A 24,057-nucleotide genomic window follows, 5' to 3' on the forward strand; every position below is an offset into this window, starting at 1 on the left:
AAATGTGACCCCTGACCTCTCACCTCTCTCCTCCTCCAGACCAATGAGAACATGGAGCTGACCAACGCCCTGCAGTCCGAACATCACATCAAGAAGGAGATCGCTCGTAAGATGGGTCAGCTGCAGGAAGACCTGCACAATGCCAAAGAACAGGTTTGTGTCTGTATTAAAATTAAAGGAGAAGATGTCAAAAAAGTTTGCGAACATGTCTTAAAGGAGAAGTTCCCTTTTAGAATAAGAATTTACAGATAATGTACTCACCCCCTTGTCATCCAAGATGTTCATACCTTTCTTTCTTCGGTCGTAAAGAAATTGTTTCTTGAGGAAAACATTTCAGGAATATTCTCCATATAGTGGATTTCCATGGTGTTTGCGAGTTTGAACTTCCAAAATGCAGTTATTTTCTAAAAATTTTTTGCAGTTTATATACTTTTTAATAGGGGAGTGACGAGACATGAGACTGGGGTCACAAAGACGAGACGAGATTTTTCAAATATCTATTTTTTTTAAGAAATCCTTAATGATGAACTATATAGGGAAAAGTAGTATTTTATTCATCTAAAATGCAAAAGAAATATAGGTGCATTTTGATATTAACTTTTAATTTAACTAATTATATGCTGTAATAAACATGTAAACTAAAACTGCATGATTCTGGATAAATTGAAAAACAATTTTCTCTTATAAATTGGAGATCATGAGTCTCATGATTCTGAAGAAAAAAATTTGAAATCTAAACAAAATTATATAATTTACTAGTGGTTCTGACTAAATGATATATTCTATATTCGAACAAAATTGTAAAAAAATGAATAAATCAGTGTCTCAATTAATAAAGACTTGTTTCACTATTGAAATCTCCATAAGATTGCGTGGGTGTTTGAATAGAGGTCACAATCTTTTAACGATTAATCGTGCAGCTCTGATGTAAACACTGCAAAATGTTATGCGAGAATATTGTCACACACCTGTCAGATCTCGTCACATCCCTACATTTTAACCTCAAATACTCAAAACAGTTAGGGTATGTTGAAAAACACCCATCTCATTTTCTCCTCCAACTTCAAAATCATCCTACATCACTGCAGAAATACAGACCCAGTGTTTACAAAGTAAACGTGCAAAGAAGGTCAAACACCCTTTACCAAAAAAAAGGTAAAAGGACGATGTAGGAGGATTTTGAAGTTTGAGGAGAAAATGAGATGGGAGTTTTTTGACATACCCTAACTGTTTGAACCGGAATACGCAAAGTTCATGCGGAGCTAGACAAGACGAGCATTTAAGGTTAGAAAGTATATAAACTGTCAATTTTTTTTTAGAAAATAACTGATACTAGTTTTAGAGTTTAGGGTCCTTTGAAGCTGCATTTAAACTACATTTTGGAAGTTCACCATAGAAGTCCACTATATGGAGAACAATCCTGAAATGTTTTCCTCAACTATGACTGAAGAGAGAAAGATAAGCACATCACAAGGGAGTGAGTAAATTATCTGTTCATTTCTGTTCTGGAAGTGAACTTCTCCTTTAAAGAGATACAGATATTTGTTCAACTGTATCTTTGCGCTTCTAACCCGATTGTCTGTCTTTCCTTCCGTCAGCTGCAGGAGAAATGCGTTGAGGTGGCATCTGTGCTGGAGCAGAGGGATCAGTATCTGGCTCACCTGCAGCAGTACACGGCTGGATACCAGCAGCTGGTGGCGGAGCGAGAGCATCTGCACAAGCAGTTCCTGCAGCAGACGCAGCTGATGGACCGACTGCAGCACGACGAGGTTCAGGGCAAAGTGCAGCTGGAGCAGAGTCACATACAGCTGCAGGAGGCGCAGGTAAACACAGTCACTATTGCTGTCTCATTTAAGTCTGAAACTGAAAACATGACCATCTCCCACCCTCTCTGAACCAGTGTTGTTTTTGACAACCATCTTAGATTTAGTCTTTTGGACTAAAATGGTTATTAGTTTTAGTCAAATTTTAGTCACTTCTATATGTGATAGTTTTAGTCCAATTTTAGTCGACGAAAAGTCAATAAGGTTTTAGTCTAGTTTTAGTCGATGAAAAGTCAAAAAGGTTTTAGTCTAGTTTTAGTCAAAAAAAAAAGGGGAAAAAGTAGTCTTTACAAATTAATGTAGGTCAGTAAGTATTTTGCTGTTGGGTAGTGTCACTTATAAGTTGTGAAAATAGCAGATCTATAGTTCAACACAATGTGAGCTTCCGGATCGACTATTTTCACCAATAATTACAATAATGAAGGAATGTTTTAGAACATAAAAGACAAACAAGGATGAAATGCAAAACTGCTGAACACTACAATTAAACAAACTAGTGTTTTTAAAATTACTGATTTTTTTTTCAGTATCGATATCGAGTAGCTAGGGTTGGGTGATATGGCCAAAGATGTTATTGCAATCATTTTTCCATATCATACAATATCAATATTTATCACAATATTCAGTCACCATTATAGGGGAAGGAAATGCTTTCCACATGTTTGTTAGACCTTAGAATAAATGTAAACATAACTTGTTTGTCCATAATTAAACTCACAGAATAGCTACCCTTTAATTTAGGTTTTATTTTAAATTAAAATCTGTGATTCAATTGTTTTTTTGGATTCTATGTTTAATGATTTAATACAAATTTATCATCAAAAATGGTGTCTAATTAAATGATTGGGGAAAAAAACGTTAACAATTAATTTACAGCAAAACATTAGTTTTTATTTATTTATTTATTGTTAAATAAGCTGCTGCACAACAGAACTGTATACATTAAAACATGAGTAAAAAAAGTCCTATTATTCAAGGGTTTATTCTGCAACCAAATTATTCAGCCAAAAATAGCAAAAAAGCTCTGAAAAAGCAAAAAGTCAGAATAAATTATACCGAACAATGATGTGACACAATCAAATAGAAACATGCACTAATGTAACAAACATGTCAACTATGTGGCAGCGTTTAAAACTGTCTGAGAAAGTACTGAGGTCTTCTTGCGGGTTTATGCCAAAATAAAGTTCAACATTTATAAACGTTAACATTGTAATTTTACTGTTGTTCTAATGATAAAAATATTAAAACAGCTCTATTAATGCATTTATTATTACATGCACACATAGTGTTCAAATTGGGATCTGTAATATTTTCTGTTTTAAAAGAAGTCTCCTTTGCTCAGCAAGGCTGCATTTATTTGTGCATTAAAAATACGTGTCTGATTCAAGAAGGGGGTCTAAAAAATGGCCAAAAATATTATTTTACTAACTTATTCATTTTAAGTTAAATTGTGCTTCGTTGGTAGAATATTAAAAATGTTCTATTTAATGTAGCCGATTGTTTCATTTAGTTTGGTTTCGGAAAGAATTTTCAATTCGGTGCATCCCTTCTTGCAATTAAAGACATTAAATTATGAGTCATTAATTAGTCATGCTACAAAAGTCCAAATAATATACTATTGTAATGTAAAATAGTTTAATAATTATATTATATAATGTAAATAATATAATTATTTTCTTGTCTTAATGCACAATAATGTGTTTTTATTGAACAGAGTAGTTGTGTTACAATAGTAATAAAATATTAAGATGATGGTCAAAAGTGATAACCAAAAAAACTGAAACATGAAAAAAAACCACGATCAATTCACTTCAAATTTAATTGTTGTTAGCAATTTTTTTTTCTGTAATTTTTAAGTTCTTGTGTTGAAATTAGAATTCTAGTTTTGTGCCAAACTAAAACACATCAGCTCTGTTGTGACTGGATAACATTTGTACATGTGAAATGAGTATCAGTGCCTCCACTAAAGTGTACATATGTGAAAGCCACACTCTTAGTGCTTCATTACTGCCTCCTGCAGGATAAACTGAACCGGCTGGCCAGAGACAACGAGGAGCTGAAGACAGAAGTGCAGGAGCTCCTGAACAGCTCAGCTCTGAACACCTCACACAGAGACGAAGGTGAGTCCTGCTTTACACTGACACATGTTTGAAGAAGATCTGTTTTACCTATACTCATGATTACCCTGCTGATGTTTTAAGGTGATGGACTGGAAAGTCTTTCTGTCCCAGAGAGCTTCCAGAAATCCCACATTGTCATCCCAGAAGACTTTGAGAGCAGAGAGGAGATGGTGAGTGGAACAAAACATGCAGCATCTGAATAGACTCATGTGGATATAGAGATTTAGTCTTTTTTGAGCACCATCTGACATGTTTTCTACATTGAATGTTAAGTTTCACTCTGAAGTGAATTGTTTGTTGTCCTCTGATGGTCATAGGAGGATTTTATTCATTCTGCTCTGTCACGTCTGGAGGAAGAGCGAGATGATATGAGCCGCCGGTTCGAAGAGGAGAGAAGACTTCATCACGCCACCCGACAACAGCTGTCAGCCATGAGCTACGAACAGCAGCAGCATCTTCATCATCATCATGAGGATCATCGTCCTCACAGCACAGGTGCAGCTTCACCCTGACCTTCACTGAAATCACACACTCCTTAGCTATTCATTTATATGGAGCCCCACACCAGAGTTTAGTCTTATTTATATATGTGACCCTGGACCACAAAATCAGTCTTAAGTCGCTGGGGTATATTTGTAGCAATAGCCAAAAATACATAGTATGGGTCAAAATTATTGATTTTTCTTTTATGTCAAAAATCATTAGGAAATTAAGTAAAGATCATGTTCCATGAAGATTTTTTGTAAAATTCCTACTGTAAACCTGTCAAAATGTAATTTTTGATTAGTAATATGCATTGTTAAGAACTTAATTTGGACAACTTTAAAGGTGATTTTCTCAGTATTTTGATTTCTTTGCATCCTCAGATTCCAGATTTTCAAATAGATGTATCTCGGCCAAATATTCTCCTATCCTAACAAATCATACATCAATAGAAAGCTTATTTATTGAGCTTTCATGTGATGTATATATCTCAGTTTTGTAAAATTTAACCTTATGACTGGTTTTGTGGTCCAGGGTCACATATGTGATTCGATCTAGGAAAACCCAACACATGCTGAAATGGGACTTTTTTTTTTTGGTTTTGATACCATATGAAATCTAGGTTCAAGCCCTTTCCAAAACTTTTTGATTTTGTCCATAGCTTAAACATAACAAATGTAATGGCTATGTTAAGTTGGCTGATAGTTTTGATTTTCAGCAATGGAGTTTTGAGAAAAACAGGTGTAGTGAGACAGGTTTTACTTTCTCTTCTGCAGCGCGTTCTTAACATAAGAGAAATACAGCTTGAGCTTGCTGCAATAAATCGCCATTTTTCTGCACTAAACCGATGAAATTTGGCAAGATATTTTCTGAGACAAGATGTAATAGAAAAAAAATTTAATGAAAAACTAATTTTGACAAACAATTGACATTTTTCGAATTTCCTAAACATCCTAAACAACAACGGGTTTTCCCAAATCGCATCACTTGTTATTAGTTTTTATTAATATTTTGAATTGGCTTTTGTTTTTATAATTTTAGTTAAATTATTTTGTAATTTTATGTTTTTTTTTAATATTACTAATTAGGATTAATTTTATTTCAGTTTTAGATTTAGTGTTTTATTTTTTATTTATTTTATTTCCCGTATTTTTAGTGCTTCAGCTTATATTAAATGAAAATTAGAAATGTTGCCTTGAGAACTTTTTCATCAAATATTAACATTTCATTTTATTTCAACTTTATTTCTATAAAGAAAGAAAAAAACAACTTAATGATTTGTGGCCATGTTGTTCTAATTTGTTCACTTGTTTTAATTTTGTTAAAGAAGTTCACTTCCAGAACAAACATTTTGAGATAATTTACCCCTTTGTCATCCCACATGTTTGTCTTTTTTTCTTCAGTCGTAAAGAAATTATATTTTTTGAGGCAAACATTTCAGGATTTTTCTCCATATAGTGGACTTCTCTGGTGCCGTTTACATACTTGAATTTTGAAAAAAAAAAAAAATTTTTTAGATTATCTATTTTCCTTCAACAAATGCAAATCTAGTTATTCTCAAGGACATATTCTGGTCAGAGCAGAGTGTGTCTATAAAACTGCCTGACTGTGTATTTATGTGTGTGTAGAAGGCTCTGATGGGGTCCCGGTGGAGGTGCACGAGGCTCTGCGGTTCGCCATGGAGAAGCTCCAGGAGCGTTTCACGTCACTCATGCAAGAGAAAGTGGATCTGAAGGAGCGACTGGAGGAGCTGGAGCACCGCTGCATTCAGCTCTCAGGAGAAACGGACACCATCGGTGAGACACTGCTGCACACATATTGTATTTTTCATTTATACAACTGTCATGTCTAGATATACATTTTTCTGATCATTCTATTTCGTTATTGAATAAAATTTTAATATGAAATAATAAATACTATTTAGGACTGGGCGATATGGAAAAAAAAATTAAATCTCAGTTTTTTGTTGTTGTTTTTCAGAACTTTTGACCAATTCTTGATATATATTTTATGAATTTTAACTAGTCAACTGGTTATTCTGTTTCTTTCTACATAATTAATATTATTTTAATATCAGATAATATTAAATACTATTTAGGACTGGGCGATATGGCAAAAAAAAAAAAAAAAATCTAATTTGTTTATTTATTTTTATTTTTATTTTTTCAGAACATTGGACCAATTCTTGATGTGTATATATAATAAAACTCAAGTAATTGATTCAAGTAACTTTTACTTTATTAAACCTCTAGTTAAAAGAAAATTCTATTCCAAATTCTAGTAAGTGTGGCAAGATGATGCAAATGTTAAACAAATCACTTGTTAATTATCTTCGCAGAAAAGATGCACAACTACATCTTTTAAAAATCTGTCTTATATATATATATATAACGTCTTAAGACATGATACAAAGAAAATGCTTTAATAAAATTCAAATGTCAAGGTAATTCAAATTTAAACTGACTACAGGTTAAAACTGCTGTAAAAACAATGAACAACAGCTCTCAGTCTGTCATTATGATGCAAACAGGAATATCAATAGTAGACTGATAGTATACAGTAGTAGTTCTTCACAGGTATTTTCATTCGATTGCACTGCTTTTTCATAATTTTTTCAATGTAAACATTGGCACTCGTGACTCTTGCAGCATCTTTTAGCTTCTTTTCCTTCAAATGAGACTAAATAAGTGTATAAAGATTTATTTTATTTACTTTGCACACCTTTTACATTTGTATGTTTGAATATGAACTAAAGCAAGCCAGCCCAGAAAAGATCTAGATTTTGGTTGAACTGATCTGAATATTTGTTTGAAACATTTGTTTACTCTCTACAGTTCAGTCGTGTTTAAATGTTATTTTTGTTATTTTATTAAACGCATGTAATTCTGTTCATGGATAAAAGCTGTAACAGTTATTGTGATACTGTCATGTTAGGAATAGCTGTTAACAGATGTTTTTATTGTGCGTGAAGGTGAATACATCGCGCTGTATCAGAACCAGAGAGCCATCATGAAACAAAGACACTATGAGAAAGAGCAGTACATCAACTTGCTGGCCAAAGACAAGGAGGAGATGAAGGTATGAGGAGCAGCTGTGTGATGGAGTGATTGTGTGATATCCAAAGTATGATATAACATAAGTGTGTGTGTTCAGGCAAAGCTAGCGGAGCTGCAGGATCTGGTCATGCGTCTGGTGGGCGAGCGTAACGAGTGGTACAGCAGATACATGAGCGCCGTCGGTAACCCTGACCTCCTGTCCTCTGGAGGAGAACACCTCCATCCTGCTGAGAGACACACGGACAGTCCAGGTACAGCAGTCATACTCATACAAACACAGCTGATTCAGTTCGCTCACATGAGTTGATTCAGTGAAACCAGTTCATCTACAGGGCTTCTGCTTTCAGAAGTGATTTGGGAGTCCTGGATTGTCATGATTACAAAACAAAATTATCTCATAATAATCTCATGATTTCAACATGATTTTGACTTTTTATCTCATAATTATAACTTGGTGCGTCATAATTTTAACTCGCTATCTCATTATCTCATAATAATATTACAATTCTAACATAATTCTGACTTTTTATCACAAGTATCATTTGGTCTGAATTTTGATTATCTCATATTATGACTTGGTATGTCATAATTTAATTTTATAATCTCATAATAATCTTGTGATTCTAACATTTTTACTTTTTATCTCATAATTATGACTCAGTCTATGAATTTTAATAAACATAGTTATGATTTGGTATGTCAATCTTTTTATCTCATAGTAATCTCATAATTCTAACATAATTTTTGCTTTTTGTCTCAATTATGGCTTGATCTGTGTTTTTTTGATTATCTCATAATTTAAATTTTTTATCTCATAATAATCTCATGATTTCAACATAATTTTGACTTTTTATCTCATAATTATAACTTGGTGCGTCATAATTTTAACTCTTTATCTCATTATCTCATAATAATATTACAATTCTAACATAATTTTGATTTTTTTTATCACAAGTATCATTTGGCCTCTCATATTATGGCTTTGGTATATCATAATTTAATTTAATAATCTCATAATAATCTTGTGATTCCAACATTTTTACTTTTTATCTCATAATTATGACTCGGTCTGTGAATTTTAATAATCATAATTATGATTTGGTATGACAATCTTTTTTTTTTATCTCATAGTAATCTCATAATTCTAAGATAATTTTTAGTTTTTGTCTCAATTATGACTTGATCTGTGTTTTTTTGATTATCTCATAATTTAAATTTTTTTATCTCATAATAATCTCATGATTTCAACATAATTGACTTTTTATCTCATAATTATAATTTGGTGCGTCATAATTTTAACTCTTTATCTCATTATCTCATAATAATATTACAATTCTAACATAATTCTGACTTTTTATCACAAGTATCATTTGGTCTTTGACTTATTACGACTTGGTATGTCATAATTTAATTTTATAATCTCATAATAATCTTGTGATTCCAACATTTTTACTTTTTATCTCATAATTATGACTCGGTCTGTGAATTTTAATAATCATAATTATGATTTGGTATGACAATCTTTTTTTTATCTCATAGTAATCTCATAATTCTAACATAATTTTTAGTTTTTGTCTCAATTATGACTTGATCTGTGTTTTTTTGATTATCTCATAATTTAAATTTTTTATCTCATAATAATCTCATGATTTCAACATAATTTTGACTATTTATCTCATAATTATAACTTGGTGCGTCATAATTGTAACTCTTTATCTCATTATCTCATAATAATATTACAATTCTAACATAATTTTGATTTTTTATCACAAGTATCATTTGGCCTCTCATATTATGGCTTTGGTATATCATAATTTAATTTAATAATCTCATAATAATCTTGTGATTCCAACATTTTTACTTTTTATCTCATAATTATGACTCGGTCTGTGAATTTTAATAATCATAATTATGATTTGGTATGACAATCTTTTTTTTATCTCATAAATCTAACATAATTTTTAGTTTTTGTCTCAATTATGACTTGGTCTGTGTTTTTTTGATTATCTCATAATTATAACTTGGTGCGTCATAATTTTAACTCTTTATCTCATTATCTCATAATAATATTACAATTCTAACATAATTTTGATTTTTTATCACAAGTATCATTTGGCCTCTCATATTATGGCTTTGGTATATCATAATTTAATTTAATAATCTCATAATAATCTTGTGATTCCAACATTTTTACTTTTTATCTCATAATTATGACTCGGTCTGTGAATTTTAATAATCATAATTATGATTTGGTATGACAATCTTTTTTTTATCTCATAAATCTAACATAATTTTTAGTTTTTGTCTCAATTATGACTTGGTCTGTGTTTTTTTGATTATCTCATAATTTAAATTTTTTTTATCTCATAATAATCTCATGATTTCAACATAATTTTGACTTTTTATCTCATAATTATGATTTAGTTTGTCATAATTTAAACTTTTTATCTGATAATTATGACTTGGTATGGCATCTTTTAAATTTTTTTATCATAATTATCCCTTTTTGACATCATTTTTGAGTTTTTATCTTATTAGGACCGTCATCATTTTGAGTTTAAATTATAATTACGATGTGGTATTTCAATTTCGACTTTTGTCTCAGTTAAGATTTGTTTTTGTTTTTTCACAATTTTGGCTTTTCATCTTACATAAAGGTTATTACTTGACATTTAATTATTGCATGTTTGCATCATATTCTGAGTTGCATTTCACAGTTTTATTCATTTTTGAGGAATTCAGAATTTGTTTTTGCATGTTCACGTTTATTCTAGAACTAAAGTAACATTTTACTCCTAATTTCTCTCAACATGGGGACAGGAGAACTTTCAATCAATAACTGGATAATTTTTTTTTTTTAATTCTTGTAAATTAAAAAGTGATGCGTTACTTGACAAATTACTTAAAATTAATCTGATTGCATAACTTGCATTACTTGCAATGTGTTACCCCCAACATAAAATATTATGACCAGCTGATTGTGTCTTCTGTTGTTTTCCTAAAATATTCTCTCTTCACTTCAGCCGTTCTGGACCTGAGCACAGCGGTGGATGCGTCTTCAGCGCCTCAATCCAGCACAGACCCACAAAGTCAATCCCAGAGTTCAGAGAGACCTGGATCCGCACTGGACGGCCCGTCCCTGAGACCCAAAGAGGACGGCACGGCCCGCCAAATCATGCAGCTCCTGCAGGAGATCCAGAATCCTCAGGCCAGACCCGCTCCCTTCCTAGGAGAAAACCCCTGCATCCCGTTCTTCTACCGGCCCGACGAACACGACGAGGTCAAGATCCTAGTGGTCTAAAAGCATCTGTCCATCCGTAGGGCTGAATCTGAATCTTTTCACCTCCTTTCATCTTTCCTGCTTGGCTTCTAGCGGGAGGATGTTTGACGACACGGACACACGTATTCAATTCCCTCTTTGTTTCTCTGCTTTCCACAGTGAAAAAGGAAATTTGATGACTTCTGAAACTCTTCGGCTCTGTTTGGTTTGTCTATAAACCAGTTAATCCATAAGAATATCAGTTTTCGCTGCTTTCGTCCACTTTTACTTTATCAAATAAGTGCAATAGGTGAAAAAAACCTGATTGATTCAGATCCAAGTGGGACTCACACACTAACTAGGGTACAGTAATGAGTTAGCAAGTCTGGACTAAGATGATGAAGTGTTTTCTGAGAGAATCAGGTTATGAAGTGTTTGTTCATTTGCAAAGCATGTAGGGCTGAGTGTTAAGAAAGAAATCAGAGCTAAACATTTACAAATTTATGAATCCCTCGGTCTGAATGTGCTTTAATGCATCAGTTAGAAACGAGCCGAGAGTCTTCAGTGCACACGAGATGTTTAAAACTGGGCTGTTTTGCTTTTCCAATTAGGATTTATGGAAAGATGTACTTATTATTTCCTCCCTACGAACACGCGAGCACCCTGTGTTTTTTCCAGACTGCGTGATGCCGAAGCTTTCGAGATGTTGCCGATCGTTTGCGGCTAACTCTATGACGCTCGCGTCCCTCAGCCGAGAGTTTCGAGTGTGGTTTGTACGTGGAGTGAATGGTAGAGCGTTTATGAGAGCTGTACATATATTAGAGAAACGATTTGTAATAATTCCTCTTACATGAGCAAAGCTTGACTGGTGAATTCATCCATAAACATTCTCCACCATCAGATAGCAGATTCGGCAACACTTCCTGTCAAGATAAAGCTCTTCTTCTTCTCGTCTGGGATGTTTTTGTAAATTTCTAAAGAGTTATTTTGCATGCATTATGCTCTTTAGAAGTACATGCATATCAGTCTACAGGTATTTACAGAAACACGCAACCAATTCTGAAGTAGAATGCATTGCATCGAATGCATTAGGTTTCCACAGAGTGTGTTGCCGTATCTTTATACACCTGAAGAATTCAAGTGAACTCATGTATGTGGTCAAAACTGGAAGCTGTGTGGATGAATACTGTTTAGTCCGAAGCACTTTTATTAGTGGCATCTGTTCTCCATGTATGAATCTATTATTTTCCAGTGATTGTTTTTGGGCGTGGGCTTTAATCAGACGTGGATTGTTTAGCAGAAGCTTGTTCATGTAACAGATGTGTAAATAGTGTAACTGTGTATCATACTGTATATTGATCGGGAGACGGCTTGCGATGAATCCGGTGGGACGAGAGGACGGGATGTTTGTGTGGTTTCGTACTACGGCTGAACTAAAGGAGAAATCTATTTATTTGGGATGATTACACACTAATCTGTTTTAATTTAGATTGATGGAACACAATGAAGGAATAATGAGTAGTTTGAGCAGAAGTACTTCTGTGATGATTTTCCTCCTAAATAAACCTGATTGAGCAAAATGAAGTGAATATGATTTCATTCTCTTTTGATGATTTCAGGTATTTGTTGTGCGTGGTGGTGATAATGGATCAGCATTTTTTAGTGAGCTCATTGAGAGACTACATTGAATGTTTCATCTAAAGGGACTCATGTCAGCTTCCTGTTTCAGTAGGACATATGGAGGAAGACCGTTTCTGCCACATGAGAGAAAATCATGATTGTCGTAATTACAACATAAAGGCTGAAATTGGTGTCCTAATTGACTTTTTTTTGCCTTTTATCATAATTGACTTTGTCAAATTTAGATAATAATTTAGATTTAATGTCATAATCTGTTGATCTCATGTGATGTTAACGGTTTATCTAATAATTGACTCTTGAATTTTGACTTTTTATCTCAATTATCTCATAATTAACTTTTTATATCATAATTATGACTGAGACTTTTATCTCATAAATTATCATAATCTCATGATTCAAAAATAATTTTGGCTTTTTGTATCTAATAATTATGACTCAGTCTGTGAATTTTGATTATCTCATAAATTATCTCATAATTATCTCATGATTCTAACAATTTTGACTTTCTGTCTCATAATTATGACTCTGTGATTATCTCTCAATTATGACTTGGTATGTCATAATTTTACCTATTTATCTCATTATCTCAGTCTAATGATTCTAACATTAATTTTGACTTTTTATCCCTCATAATTATGACCTGGTATATCATAATTTTAATTTATTTCATAATTATAATCTCATGATTCGAACATAATTGTTTGAGTTTATCTCATAATTTTGATTTGAACATTTTATTTCATAATTATCTCAATAATCAAATGATTCCAACACTAATTTTAATTTGTTTCGTAATTACAATAATCTCATAATTATAACGTAACGTTTGACTTTTTATCATAATAATGACTGAATTTTTATCTCACTTGATATGTCATCATTTTAAGTTTTTATCTCACAATTCTCAAAATAATCTCATGATTTTCACATAATTGACTTTTTATCTCATAATTATGACTGTGAATTTTGATTATCTCATAATAATGATTTGATATGTCTCTTTTTTAATTATGATTTGGCATGTCATAATTTTAACATTTTATCTCAATTATCCCATCATTTCATGATTCTCACAATTTTGACTTTTTATCTCATAATTATCATAATTCCACGATTCTAACCTAATATTGACTTTCTATATTATAATTATGCCTTTTGATGTAATTTTGAGTTTTTATCTCATAGTTAGGACAGTCATACTTTTGACTTTGTATCATAATTATAAATTATGTCATTTCTGACTTTCATTCACATTTAATGTCACAATTTTGACTTTTCATCTCATAATTATGATTTGGTATGTCATAATTTTGATATTTTATTGTTTCACCTTTTTATTTCAAAATAAAGTCAAATTGTCATACCATAAAGACATACCAAGTCTCAATTATGAGAGAAAAATATGAAATCTGAGATAAAAAGTCAAAACTGACACACATAATTCTCATAATTATGAGACAAAAAGATGCAATGTCATAATTCTGATTTTTTGTCTTATATGATGGCAGTGACCTTCCACAGAAATACATAAGCACAGCAAAGAAAACTACACTTGCATGTCATTTCATATTTGACTCGTATCCTTAAACAACTTTCAAATTCTCCAAAGACAAGAAAAACAAGACAATGTTTGGTACACTGAACTTTAATGATGACGAACTGGTCTGAGCAGAGACACATTACACACGTTCACACACTCAGTAACAGCTTTCTGTCCAAACACAGAAAGAGGCCCGGATTATTCCTCCACACAAGCTTCATTTAAATAAATCACTTACCCATAATAATTTAATATTCAATAATCATACATGTGGACTAGTCTAAACAGTGGAAGCACAATTTGCATAAATGCACCACAAAGATACGCGACACACTTAAGATACAGCATGTCCATGACAAACGCTTCAACTTTGAAATTACAGCAAATCTTTTCTGGTTACTGGGTTTTACTAAGACTCAAGAGTGGATTCTGGGAAGGTTTGGTGTGCGCTGAAGACGGAAACATACTATTGATATACCGCAGACGGTCTGGTCATGCCACAACAGGGGCTTTATTATCTTCAGACTTATTATTATTATTATTATTTTACAACAAACGACAAAATTACAGTCACCGTTGAGGAGGGTTGCGCTCATATTTTTCATTTTCAACAAAACAACAGCTGAACAAACTGGAATGATTTCTATGCATAGACCAGGAATGATTTTTAACATTATTTTTTTTGCTAAACCTTGATTTTTATAGTGAACCATAAACTACAGACAGGAAAATCTCGAGATAACTTTGCATTTTTGAAATGCACAGGGACAGTCTGTCCACACACATGAAAAACATCCAGCGGTGTTTAAAGGTGATCTAAACTTTTTTTAATGCCATAAAATGTCCAAACATCATTCATTTTGTGGTTTGATTGACAAACCATGTGGTTAAACTAAAAATTGCTTAGGGCACCTTTAACGTGGCTATGTTCAGAATATCATACTACTCTTACTATTTCTGCAGTGTGTAGTATGCACACTATGCACAGTATGCAAATTACTGACTACATTTGGAAAAATGGCAGATTTGAATTTAAGCATGCAATGAATCCACACACCGTTGAGCATTGAATAGTGCACTTTTGCATGCTATTTGTTAAAAATAGTAAGCAGTATATACTGTACAGCGAGTATATACAGTAAGCAAGTATTCCATTCCAAACACAGCCTGTGTGTGGAAAACCATCCTAACACGATTCGTCCTTTTAGAGACGCCTCTAATCAATTGTATTTAATCAATTGTAAACTCACAAGCATCTGAAGAACGTCTTGAGAACATCTGTTCACCCTAAAACTGCACTATAGTGTATTAAATGACATGAATATGAGATCAGTGTGAATATATTGCACTTTCTAATTCAATCCAGCCCCACCAAAGGTTCAGATTCACTAATGAATGAATGATTTCTGAGACAAAAGCTGAGGGTGAACACAGGTCCTCATACCTGAAAGCTTTTAGGTTGTTATGATGTTTGCACCAAAAAAAAAAATTATATTTTAGTGCTTTTATCAGCTTTTCCAGCAGCTAAACATTGTTTCTTGAAAAAGACCAAAACACTGATTTTTCTGCAGTGGCTTTGGAAGATATTTTGAAGAGGCAAACCATTGACTTCCACAGCATTGTTTGTCCATGCTACACTGCACAAAATGCTTTTCTTACTTAGGTTTTTATGTCTTGTTTCCAGCCAAAATATCTAAAAATTCTTAAAACAAGAAAGATTTTCTAGACAAGTAAAAATGTTTGTCTTGTTTTCAGAAAAAAACAAGTCAAAATTAAGTGTGTTTTTGCTTGAAACAAGCTAAATAATCTGCCAATGGTGTAAGAAAAATAATCTTGTTTTCTGTTTGAAATAAGATTTTTTTCTCTTACGCCATTGGCCGATTATTTTGCTTGTTCTAAGCAAAAACTCAATTAATTTTGACTTGTTTTTTTCTGAAAACAAGAAAATGAATTTTACTCATCTAGAAAATCCTTCTTGTTTTAAGAATTTTTAGATATTTTGGCTGGAAACAAGACATAAAAACCTAAGTAAGAAAAACATTTTGTGCAATGTTTTACTTATTGATTTAAGAATTCTTAAATATTTTGGCTGGAAACAAGACAAAACATCTAAGTAAGAAAAGCATTTTTTTTTTTTTTTTGCAGTGGAAGTCAGTGGGACCCGAAAGCATTTAGTTCTTCAAAATATTTTCTTTAGTGGAAGAAAGAAACAACACAAGGGTGAATTTTTTATTTTTTTGGGTGAATGATTCCACAAGGTGTGATGGTTGTGATACTGGATCTCCACAATGAGCTTAAAACCAAAGAAAGATTATCTCCGTGTTCTTTTGCTTTTGTTCATGTGGGTTCTGTTGCACTGCTGGATTCGGGTTGTTTAACTCGATGTGGGGAAGAAGAAACAGAAGAAAGCGATGAGGAGGTGCTAAGGGTCGCGTGGAGAAAAGGGGCTCTCGGAGCGAGAAGGGCTGCCCGTGTTTGACCGGCTGAGCCATGAAAGCAGAAAAGGAAAAAAGACAGAAGAGTAAGCATTGAGACAAATGAAAGCTCCACAGATTGACAGGAGAAACTCAAGAGTCCACAGAGGCACACGGAGAGAAGACAAACCCCACGATCCCTTTACCATAGTGGCCACACAAAGTGTTTGTTCACTAAAGTCACACGTAAAATGTCTAAATGTCAATCACTGGATTAAAAGAAAACCTTTTAAAATTTTTTAGATTATATTGTAATCTAATGGAAGCCCGTTTAGGCCACTGAATAATAAAAAAAGACACAATTCTGACTTTTTTTCTCAGAACTGTCATATGAACTCTATTTCTCTCAATTGTGAGTTTATATCCCACAATTCTGACTTTATAACTCACAATTATGCATTTATATATCACAGTTCTGGAAAAAAAAGACAGAATTTCGAGTTTATATGATTTAAGTGCGAGATGTAAACTTGAAATTGCGAGAAAAAGTCAGAATTGTGAGAGAAAAAGTCAGAGTTAAAAAAAAAAGCCTTTTTTATTTTTTATTCAGTGGCGACTTTATTTCTCAGAATTGTGAGTTTATATCATGCAATTCTGAGAAAAAAGTCAGAATTGTGAGATAAGTCGCAATAACCTTTTTAATTTTTTTATTCAGTGGCAGAAACGGACTTCTATAGAATTGTGTTTAAATCAGCTGAAAAAATATTTCGCTTTTGTTTTCACATTATTTAATTTTTTTCCACTTATTATAGTACTGTTTTTTTTTATTTTAATAAATATAAAATTTAATATAAAATTTAATGCAATTTTACATTTAATAAAATATTAAAATCTAATAAAATAATAATTTTTTAATCCTATTATTTAGTAATATTTATTTTTATTAGTTGTTGTAATCATTTTCCCCCTCTAGTCTAGAATACTTAATTCTGATTGATCAGTCACGTCATTTAAATATGGCAGTATTTTTATTCTAACAAATATATTAACTGTAACCATTAACAAAAATGCTTAAATTATAATCATCAGAACTATTTTGTTTAAGGCGAGACACTGCAGAGGTGAATAGGGTAAAATAAATTAACTAATAGTTATCACCTTACCCAGTTAATTGATTACATTGATAATTGCACTTTGAATTACTTTTTGTTTTACACGTTTTCTAAAATCTTAGGTTTAAATATGCAAATGAGACATTATTTAATGAAATATGCAGAAATTTCTAGTACAAAAATCTAAACACTGAATTAAGTCAGTTTTATTAGTCAAATTGATTTTTAATGTCTCATTTTTGTCACGCCATAATTCAGAAATTACTTAGAATCGACAGAAAACGATATATTTTTTGCCTGCCGTGTCTTCCCTTAAAATATGCCGGTACTACTTTTTTACTCGTGTCGTATCACTCCGCGCGTTTGATGATTTGGCGCCATCTTGCGTCTGAATAGAAACGGTTATTGCTCGGTTAAAAATTCCCTCAGAGGATTTTCGTGTCACTTTTAGGCTGAAAATGAAACGTTTACTTGATATTTTAATACATTTTAAGTTGGATTTACCTCAGGATACGATGGCACACACACAAACATTGTGTGTTTTCAACGTAAACCCGATTTAAATGTCATTTGAGGAAAATTGGGAGCTTCAGCATCTCGTGTTGAATCGGCAACAGGTAAAACTTGGATTAACTTTATTCTCTGCCGCCGTGCAGTAAATAACATTATGAACTGTTTAACAAAGTGTCTAATGATTATAAGAGCTGATGTAAACTAGTCTAAACGGCTAAAACGGCGTATTATTTACGAAAAACTGCCGCTGCATGAAGAGTCGAGTCTTTTGTTTCGATTCAGTGATTCAGAGTCATGTGATTCATTATCTATGGATGTTTTCTCGATGAACACAAGAACCAGTGTCTGCTATATTTTAATTGTTCTCAGACAAAATACTCACCGATTTAATATGTAATGAATTGTAGATTATATTTAACACATTAAAACATTTTTAACTTGTTTGTAAGGCGACTTTATATATTTTTGTACTATATTCTCGTTGAATTTACAAGGTTTCGACCAGCAGATGTCGCCAGCGTGCGCTTCGAAAAAGTGAATCATTTAATGAGCCATATGATTCATTTGAATCAGTCGCGTTTTCCTCATGAACACCCCTGGGTAATGACATTTAGACATTTATTTCTGGCTTGAGTGTCCAGATATGTTCACTGGCACTGTATATTATGTTGTAGTGAAATTTATGTGAGTTACAGATATGATTATTAAGGGGAGACACTGCAGGCAAAAACTGTTTTTTTCATGCACCTGTCAAGTTTGAGATTTTGGGCTTTTTGGTTTTTCATAAAGTGTTTTTTTTTTTTCAGACTAGTGTAAAGAAGACACCCAAAAGACATTGTTAAGTCTTCCTTTTATAGCACTTTATCTATTCGTGTCAACAGATTTCAATTACAATACATATTTTTAAAGGCCAAGAGTTTATTCTCCTACACTGAGCCATAAATCTCCACTTCAGTAGCAATTACACACATCAGTGTTAACATTTTTATTCCTGGCTATATCCTGAAGGTTTTTACAAATGTATTTGTTTATATAAATAATTTGCTTGATTTTATACATTTTATTCCCCAAAAAAACTATAAAAAATCAATCGTTTTCTGCCTGTTCTAAGTGTTTTCTGAATTATGGAGTGACAAAATGAGATACTCAAAATTCCTTCTGTAAAAACATTTGACTTTTATGTGTCAAAAGAATTAAACAAGAATTTTGAAACTGCCTTCAGCCACTGTTTAGATTTGTGTACTAGAAATGTATGCAAATTAGCACATATTTAATTAAATATTGCCTCATTTGCATATTAAAACCTAACATTTTAGAAAACTTGTAATACAAAATTTTTTTGCAATTAACAATGTAATCAATCAACTGAGTAAGTAAGGTGATAACTATTAGTTAATTTTTTTTCCGCCTTAACATTAATGCAAGTCATTATAGTGTTGACTTAATGACTTGACCTAATGTTCACATTTAAACAACTCTGTCCATGTTTTGTCTGCAACTTTACTGTCAATGACTTTCTCATAAACCTACAGTAAAAGACTCGTGATTCAAAATGGGAAACACTCATGTAGAATGACTGTGGAACTATGGGAAAGTTTATTACCCTTCGGGGAGATTGGTGTCGTCTTCTGGCCCGTGAGCTCAGGGACCACTGCAGGCCGACACACATACGAAACAAAAACAAAAAGAGCCAAAGTAATGTACAGAAATACAGATGCACACAAGCTCATTCCAGAAGATGCAGTTATCATCAGACTCCAGATCACGCTTTGGAGAGATAATGCATCTGTAAACAGCAGGAAAATCAAGTGTCTGCTAACCAAAAGAAGCTTAAAGATGACAGAAAATAAATAAAGCGACAGAAACCCTATGCTCATTCATCTAACTTTTCTTGTCAAGCTCATTGTTTAAGATAAGGAGCCATGGTGGAGATCATAAAACAGTGATGTAAAACTCATCAACCGTCTGTCAGAGTTTAATATAAAAAACCCGCTGTGTTCTAGATCTACAGTTTCTAAGGGGTTTTAAACTTCCAGCTTTTCTAAACTTTGGTTTGATGATGATAGAATAATGTGAAATGAAGGTGAAACTGTGACAGAGGGTTGTAGAGTTGTTGTGCTGTCCAAGTGAGGCTGAATTGTGTGTAGTAATATTAGTGTGTGTGAGTTGAGGAACAGGTGGGGGAGGAGTTCTGGCTGGGTGGGCGTGTCTGTCCTCGCTGTCTGTCACAGGTGTGGGAGGGGCTAATAGTCTAACAAGGAGGAGTCTGTGGGTCGGTAGGGTCGAGTAGGTGAGGCCGGGGGTCGTCGGCTGCCATGGGAACACAGAGAGAAGATGGATGAGTAACAGACACACACACTCACACACACACACACACACAGCAAACATTCACAAAATTATGTTTATTAAATGTGAATTTAAAATTAAAATATTTTGCACTAAAAAATTGAATTAAAATTACTGAATTGAATTAAATTACTGAAGGCATCATCATTCAGGTTATTTAATCTCGTAGTTTTGCCGAAGTCATAAATTAAATATCTGCGGCTAAAATATAAGGTTTATAATAAAGTAGTTTTAAAATAAATTATTAGTTAGTAATACCATTATTTATTAATATAAACAAATAAATTGCATTTTTGTCATTATCTAAACAAATTCAAGAAATTAATTTTATGATAATAAAAAATAAAAATCTAACATTAATTGTCTAATAATATTAATAATCATTTTTATTAAATAAATGTAAATTGAAATAGATTTAAATAAAATGCGTACATTTAAAAAAAAATCACACATATATATATATATATATATATATATAGATATAAAAATCAATAAATTATTTTATAATAATTAAATAATTTAATTCTAAAAGAAATAATTAATAAAAAAAGAAAAATTTTCAAAAAAAAAAGATTAATATATTTCTGTATGTGTTAAAAAAACAAAATAGCATTTTTGGCAAAAATAAAAATGTAATGATAATAAAATAAATGTAAAAAAAATCTAATATTAATTTTTTAATAATATTAGTATTAAATAAATGTAAACTTAAATAAATGTGAATGGAATTAATACATAAAAAGTTTAAAACATTTTATATGTATAATGTAGTAAGTAAATATATAAAAATTAAAAAATGTAATTCTAAAATAAATAATTTAAAAATGAAATCTCCAATAATTATTTAATAATATTACTAATACTTTTCATTTAATACATTTAATTAAATAAATAAATGTAATTATAAACTCCATTTGCTGTAAATTATGTATTACTAATCCATGACTGACAGATCTGTGCATAACATAGACATGTTTTAAAACATGTACAGCATTCAGAGATCACGCCATGACAGAATGAGATGTCATGAAGAGACAAACAACATGGACAAAATACATTTGACCCCACTGCTCAGTTTCACCCTAGAGGTCACATGTGCAGCATTTGACTTGATGTTTGTAGTGTTTTTTTAATTAAGATAACAATGGCAAAACTAAAATAAAACAAGTGCACGGGGCTGCAGAAGGAAAGGCGTTTCATATCTTGATTAAATAAAGTAAAACTGAAAATAAATCAAACCCAATGCACACATTCAGAGAACTGATGTAATGTTTGCACATTACAGAATCTGTTCTGAGACCTGCTGTCCGTCTACAAAATCAAGAATATTCTGTGTTAAATACAGTGTGCCGTGCTGTCGATTTACCACAGAAATAATGTCATACAGACTCGTCTCTCAGTTTGTTAAAACAGACCTGTATATGGAAACCAACAGCATGTCGGTTGCATTTAACCGGAACATTCCTATGTAAAGAGCTAATTATTGTTTATTTGTATTGTCAGGCGTCCCAATAGATCATTTCTACACTGTTTTATGTGCGTTTCGGAGGGTCTCAGAGACAGTCGGTCATGCAGAGGGACGGGGAATGGCGAGAGAACCACAGACGTACCAGAAGCGTTAGTCCTCATTGGTCACTGATTGTAATTCTGTGAAAAATAATCAATATCAGCAGGAGGGGTGAAGCCAGAGCGACAGGGATGTGCAAGACACACACAGTTAACATGGAGGAGACAGAAACATTAACACTTCTCCAATCCAAGCTAACCAAAGACTGACGTCCAAAACCTCTGTCTGAGTATTTAACAGCCCAATTTAAAAGCATCAGAAATGTCATAATCATCGTGAGCCAATGACGTTTACAGATTTTGCAGTTCAGCGGTTTTGCAGATCAGCGTGCAAATTATTTATCAGGGACTACAGCGTTAAAGTTAGGGTCATAAATGAACTGGTGGGAAGTGTGTGTGTGTGTGTGTGTGTGTGTGTGTGTGTGTGTGTGTGTGTGTGTGTGTGTGTGTGTGTGTGTGTGTGTGTGTGTGTGTGTGTGTTGCTGTCAGGAAGCAAGCATTTGGCGTTAGTGTTAGAATGAGTCAAATCACACGCAACAGAGGACAACTTCAGCAATGAACACAAATAAAAACAGAACAGAAACATCCCTCACACCGTCTTGTGGACAGTTAGTAAAGCGTCTGTCTGCAGTATGTGAGGTGCGGACGTGTGCCGACGTGATCGAGACATTCATACATGAGATGTGCTGACTTTTAGAGCTGGGTGATATAGTTAAAGTGTTACAATTACTGATATTTATGAGCCTTTTGATTGGATTTTGAGGATCAGTTTCAAACAAACACTCATTTTAGTCGAGATTAAATGTACTAAATACTAAATGTAAATATGGGGAAGGTGTAAAGTAATCAATTTGTGTGTGTATTCAGTTTCACATGATTCTTTAAAAATCATTCTAATATACTGATTAATTACTGTTATTATCAATGTTGGAAACAGTTATGCTGCGTAATATTTTTTTTTTTTTTTTTTTGGAACCTGTGATTTTTGATTAATAAAAGGTTAAAAATGCATTATATATTTTTAAGAGTCTTAAATTTCAACAGTTCAAAAGAACAGCATTTATTTGAAAGAAATCTTTTGTAACATAAATCTCTTAATGGTCACTTTTGGTTAATTTAATGTATCCTCAATGACCAAAAGTATTAATTTCTAAGAAAAAAGTAACTAAACTTAAATTTTGGACCATAGTGTAAATTATTAACAATTTAAAAAAAAGTTATTTTATTATCAATGTTGAAAACTTGAAAACAGCACAATGCTGCTTAATATTTTCTTGAAACCTGTGATTTTTTTTTCCAGAATTGTTTAACAAATAAAAAGTTGAAAAATCAGCATTTATTTAAAATAGAAATCTTTTGTAACAATATAATCTACCATCTAAAAGTTTGGGGTGAGTAAATTAATACTTTTATTCACCAAGGAGGTGAATAAAAGTATTAATTTATTCAAATTTTGAATAAATGCTGTTCTTTTGAACTGTGGAACTTAAAGACTCTTAAAAACATATAATGCATCACAGTTTCCATAAAAAACATTCAAGACTGACAATAATCAGAAATGTTTTTGAGCAGCAAATCAGCATATTAGAATGCTTTCCGGAGTATCATGTGACACTGAAGACATGCTAAAAATTCAGTTTTGATCACAGGAATAAATTACAGTTTACAAAATATTTACATAGAAAATGGCTATATTAAATTGTAAAAATATTTCACAATTTTGATCAGCATAAGCAACTTCTTTTAGAAACAATAAAATATTACTGACCCCACGACTTTTGAATGGTAGTGTATTTGTGCTAAAACATTTTAATTTATAAAAAATGCTATTTCTGTGAATTGGACAATAAACTATTTCACAGAAATTAATTTTAACTTAAACCAAAAACATTTCTGTCTTAATGTATTAATAGTAACAAGTCGAAGTCAAAGCAATTAGAAAACACATTGAAATCATCACAATATACACAATATTGCATAAGCAAAATCACTGTGAATGTTTTGTTCTATCACCCAGCCCTACTGAGAACACATTGTGCATCAAATGGTTTAAATCTGTAACGTTTGAACGATAATAAGAGTTTGAAGCAGGACGCCAGAATGTGAACATCTGAATCTGATTTGATGACACTTTGATAAACAATGAGCTGAATTTCAGTGATTGCTGCTTATCGTTTAAACGTT

The 24,057-nt window shown here is 32.3% G+C and overlaps 2 protein-coding genes across 2 annotated transcripts in view; one reads left to right on the plus strand and one right to left on the minus strand.

Moving 5' to 3' along the window:
* LOC141335439 (golgin subfamily A member 2-like) overlaps nt 1–10,783 on the plus strand; it is a 30,106-nt gene extending 19,323 nt beyond the window's left edge. The window contains exons 20-29 of the mRNA XM_073840909.1: nt 40–153; nt 1,599–1,823; nt 3,844–3,943; nt 4,025–4,113; nt 4,261–4,440; nt 5,160–5,181; nt 6,055–6,222; nt 7,398–7,504; nt 7,580–7,733; nt 10,506–10,783. Coding sequence (XP_073697010.1) covers nt 40–153; nt 1,599–1,823; nt 3,844–3,943; nt 4,025–4,113; nt 4,261–4,440; nt 5,160–5,181; nt 6,055–6,222; nt 7,398–7,504; nt 7,580–7,733; nt 10,506–10,783 — 1,437 coding nt within the window. The remainder of the gene's footprint in view (nt 1–39; nt 154–1,598; nt 1,824–3,843; nt 3,944–4,024; nt 4,114–4,260; nt 4,441–5,159; nt 5,182–6,054; nt 6,223–7,397; nt 7,505–7,579; nt 7,734–10,505) is intronic.
* Nucleotides 10,784–16,101: 5,318 nt separating this feature from the next.
* Nucleotides 16,102–24,057, minus strand: part of LOC141335453 (dynamin-1-like) — an 88,590-nt gene continuing 80,634 nt past the window's right edge. The window contains exons 22-24 of the mRNA XM_073840925.1: nt 21,918–21,954; nt 19,565–19,612; nt 16,102–16,405 (exon numbers count right to left, since the gene is read on the minus strand). Of these exons, the coding sequence (XP_073697026.1) occupies nt 21,933–21,954 (22 nt within the window). The 3' untranslated portion in view covers nt 16,102–16,405; nt 19,565–19,612; nt 21,918–21,932. The remainder of the gene's footprint in view (nt 16,406–19,564; nt 19,613–21,917; nt 21,955–24,057) is intronic.

This window comes from Garra rufa, chromosome 5 (assembly GCF_049309525.1).
Source record: "Garra rufa chromosome 5, GarRuf1.0, whole genome shotgun sequence".
NCBI classification, from domain to species: Eukaryota; Metazoa; Chordata; class Actinopteri; order Cypriniformes; family Cyprinidae; genus Garra; species Garra rufa.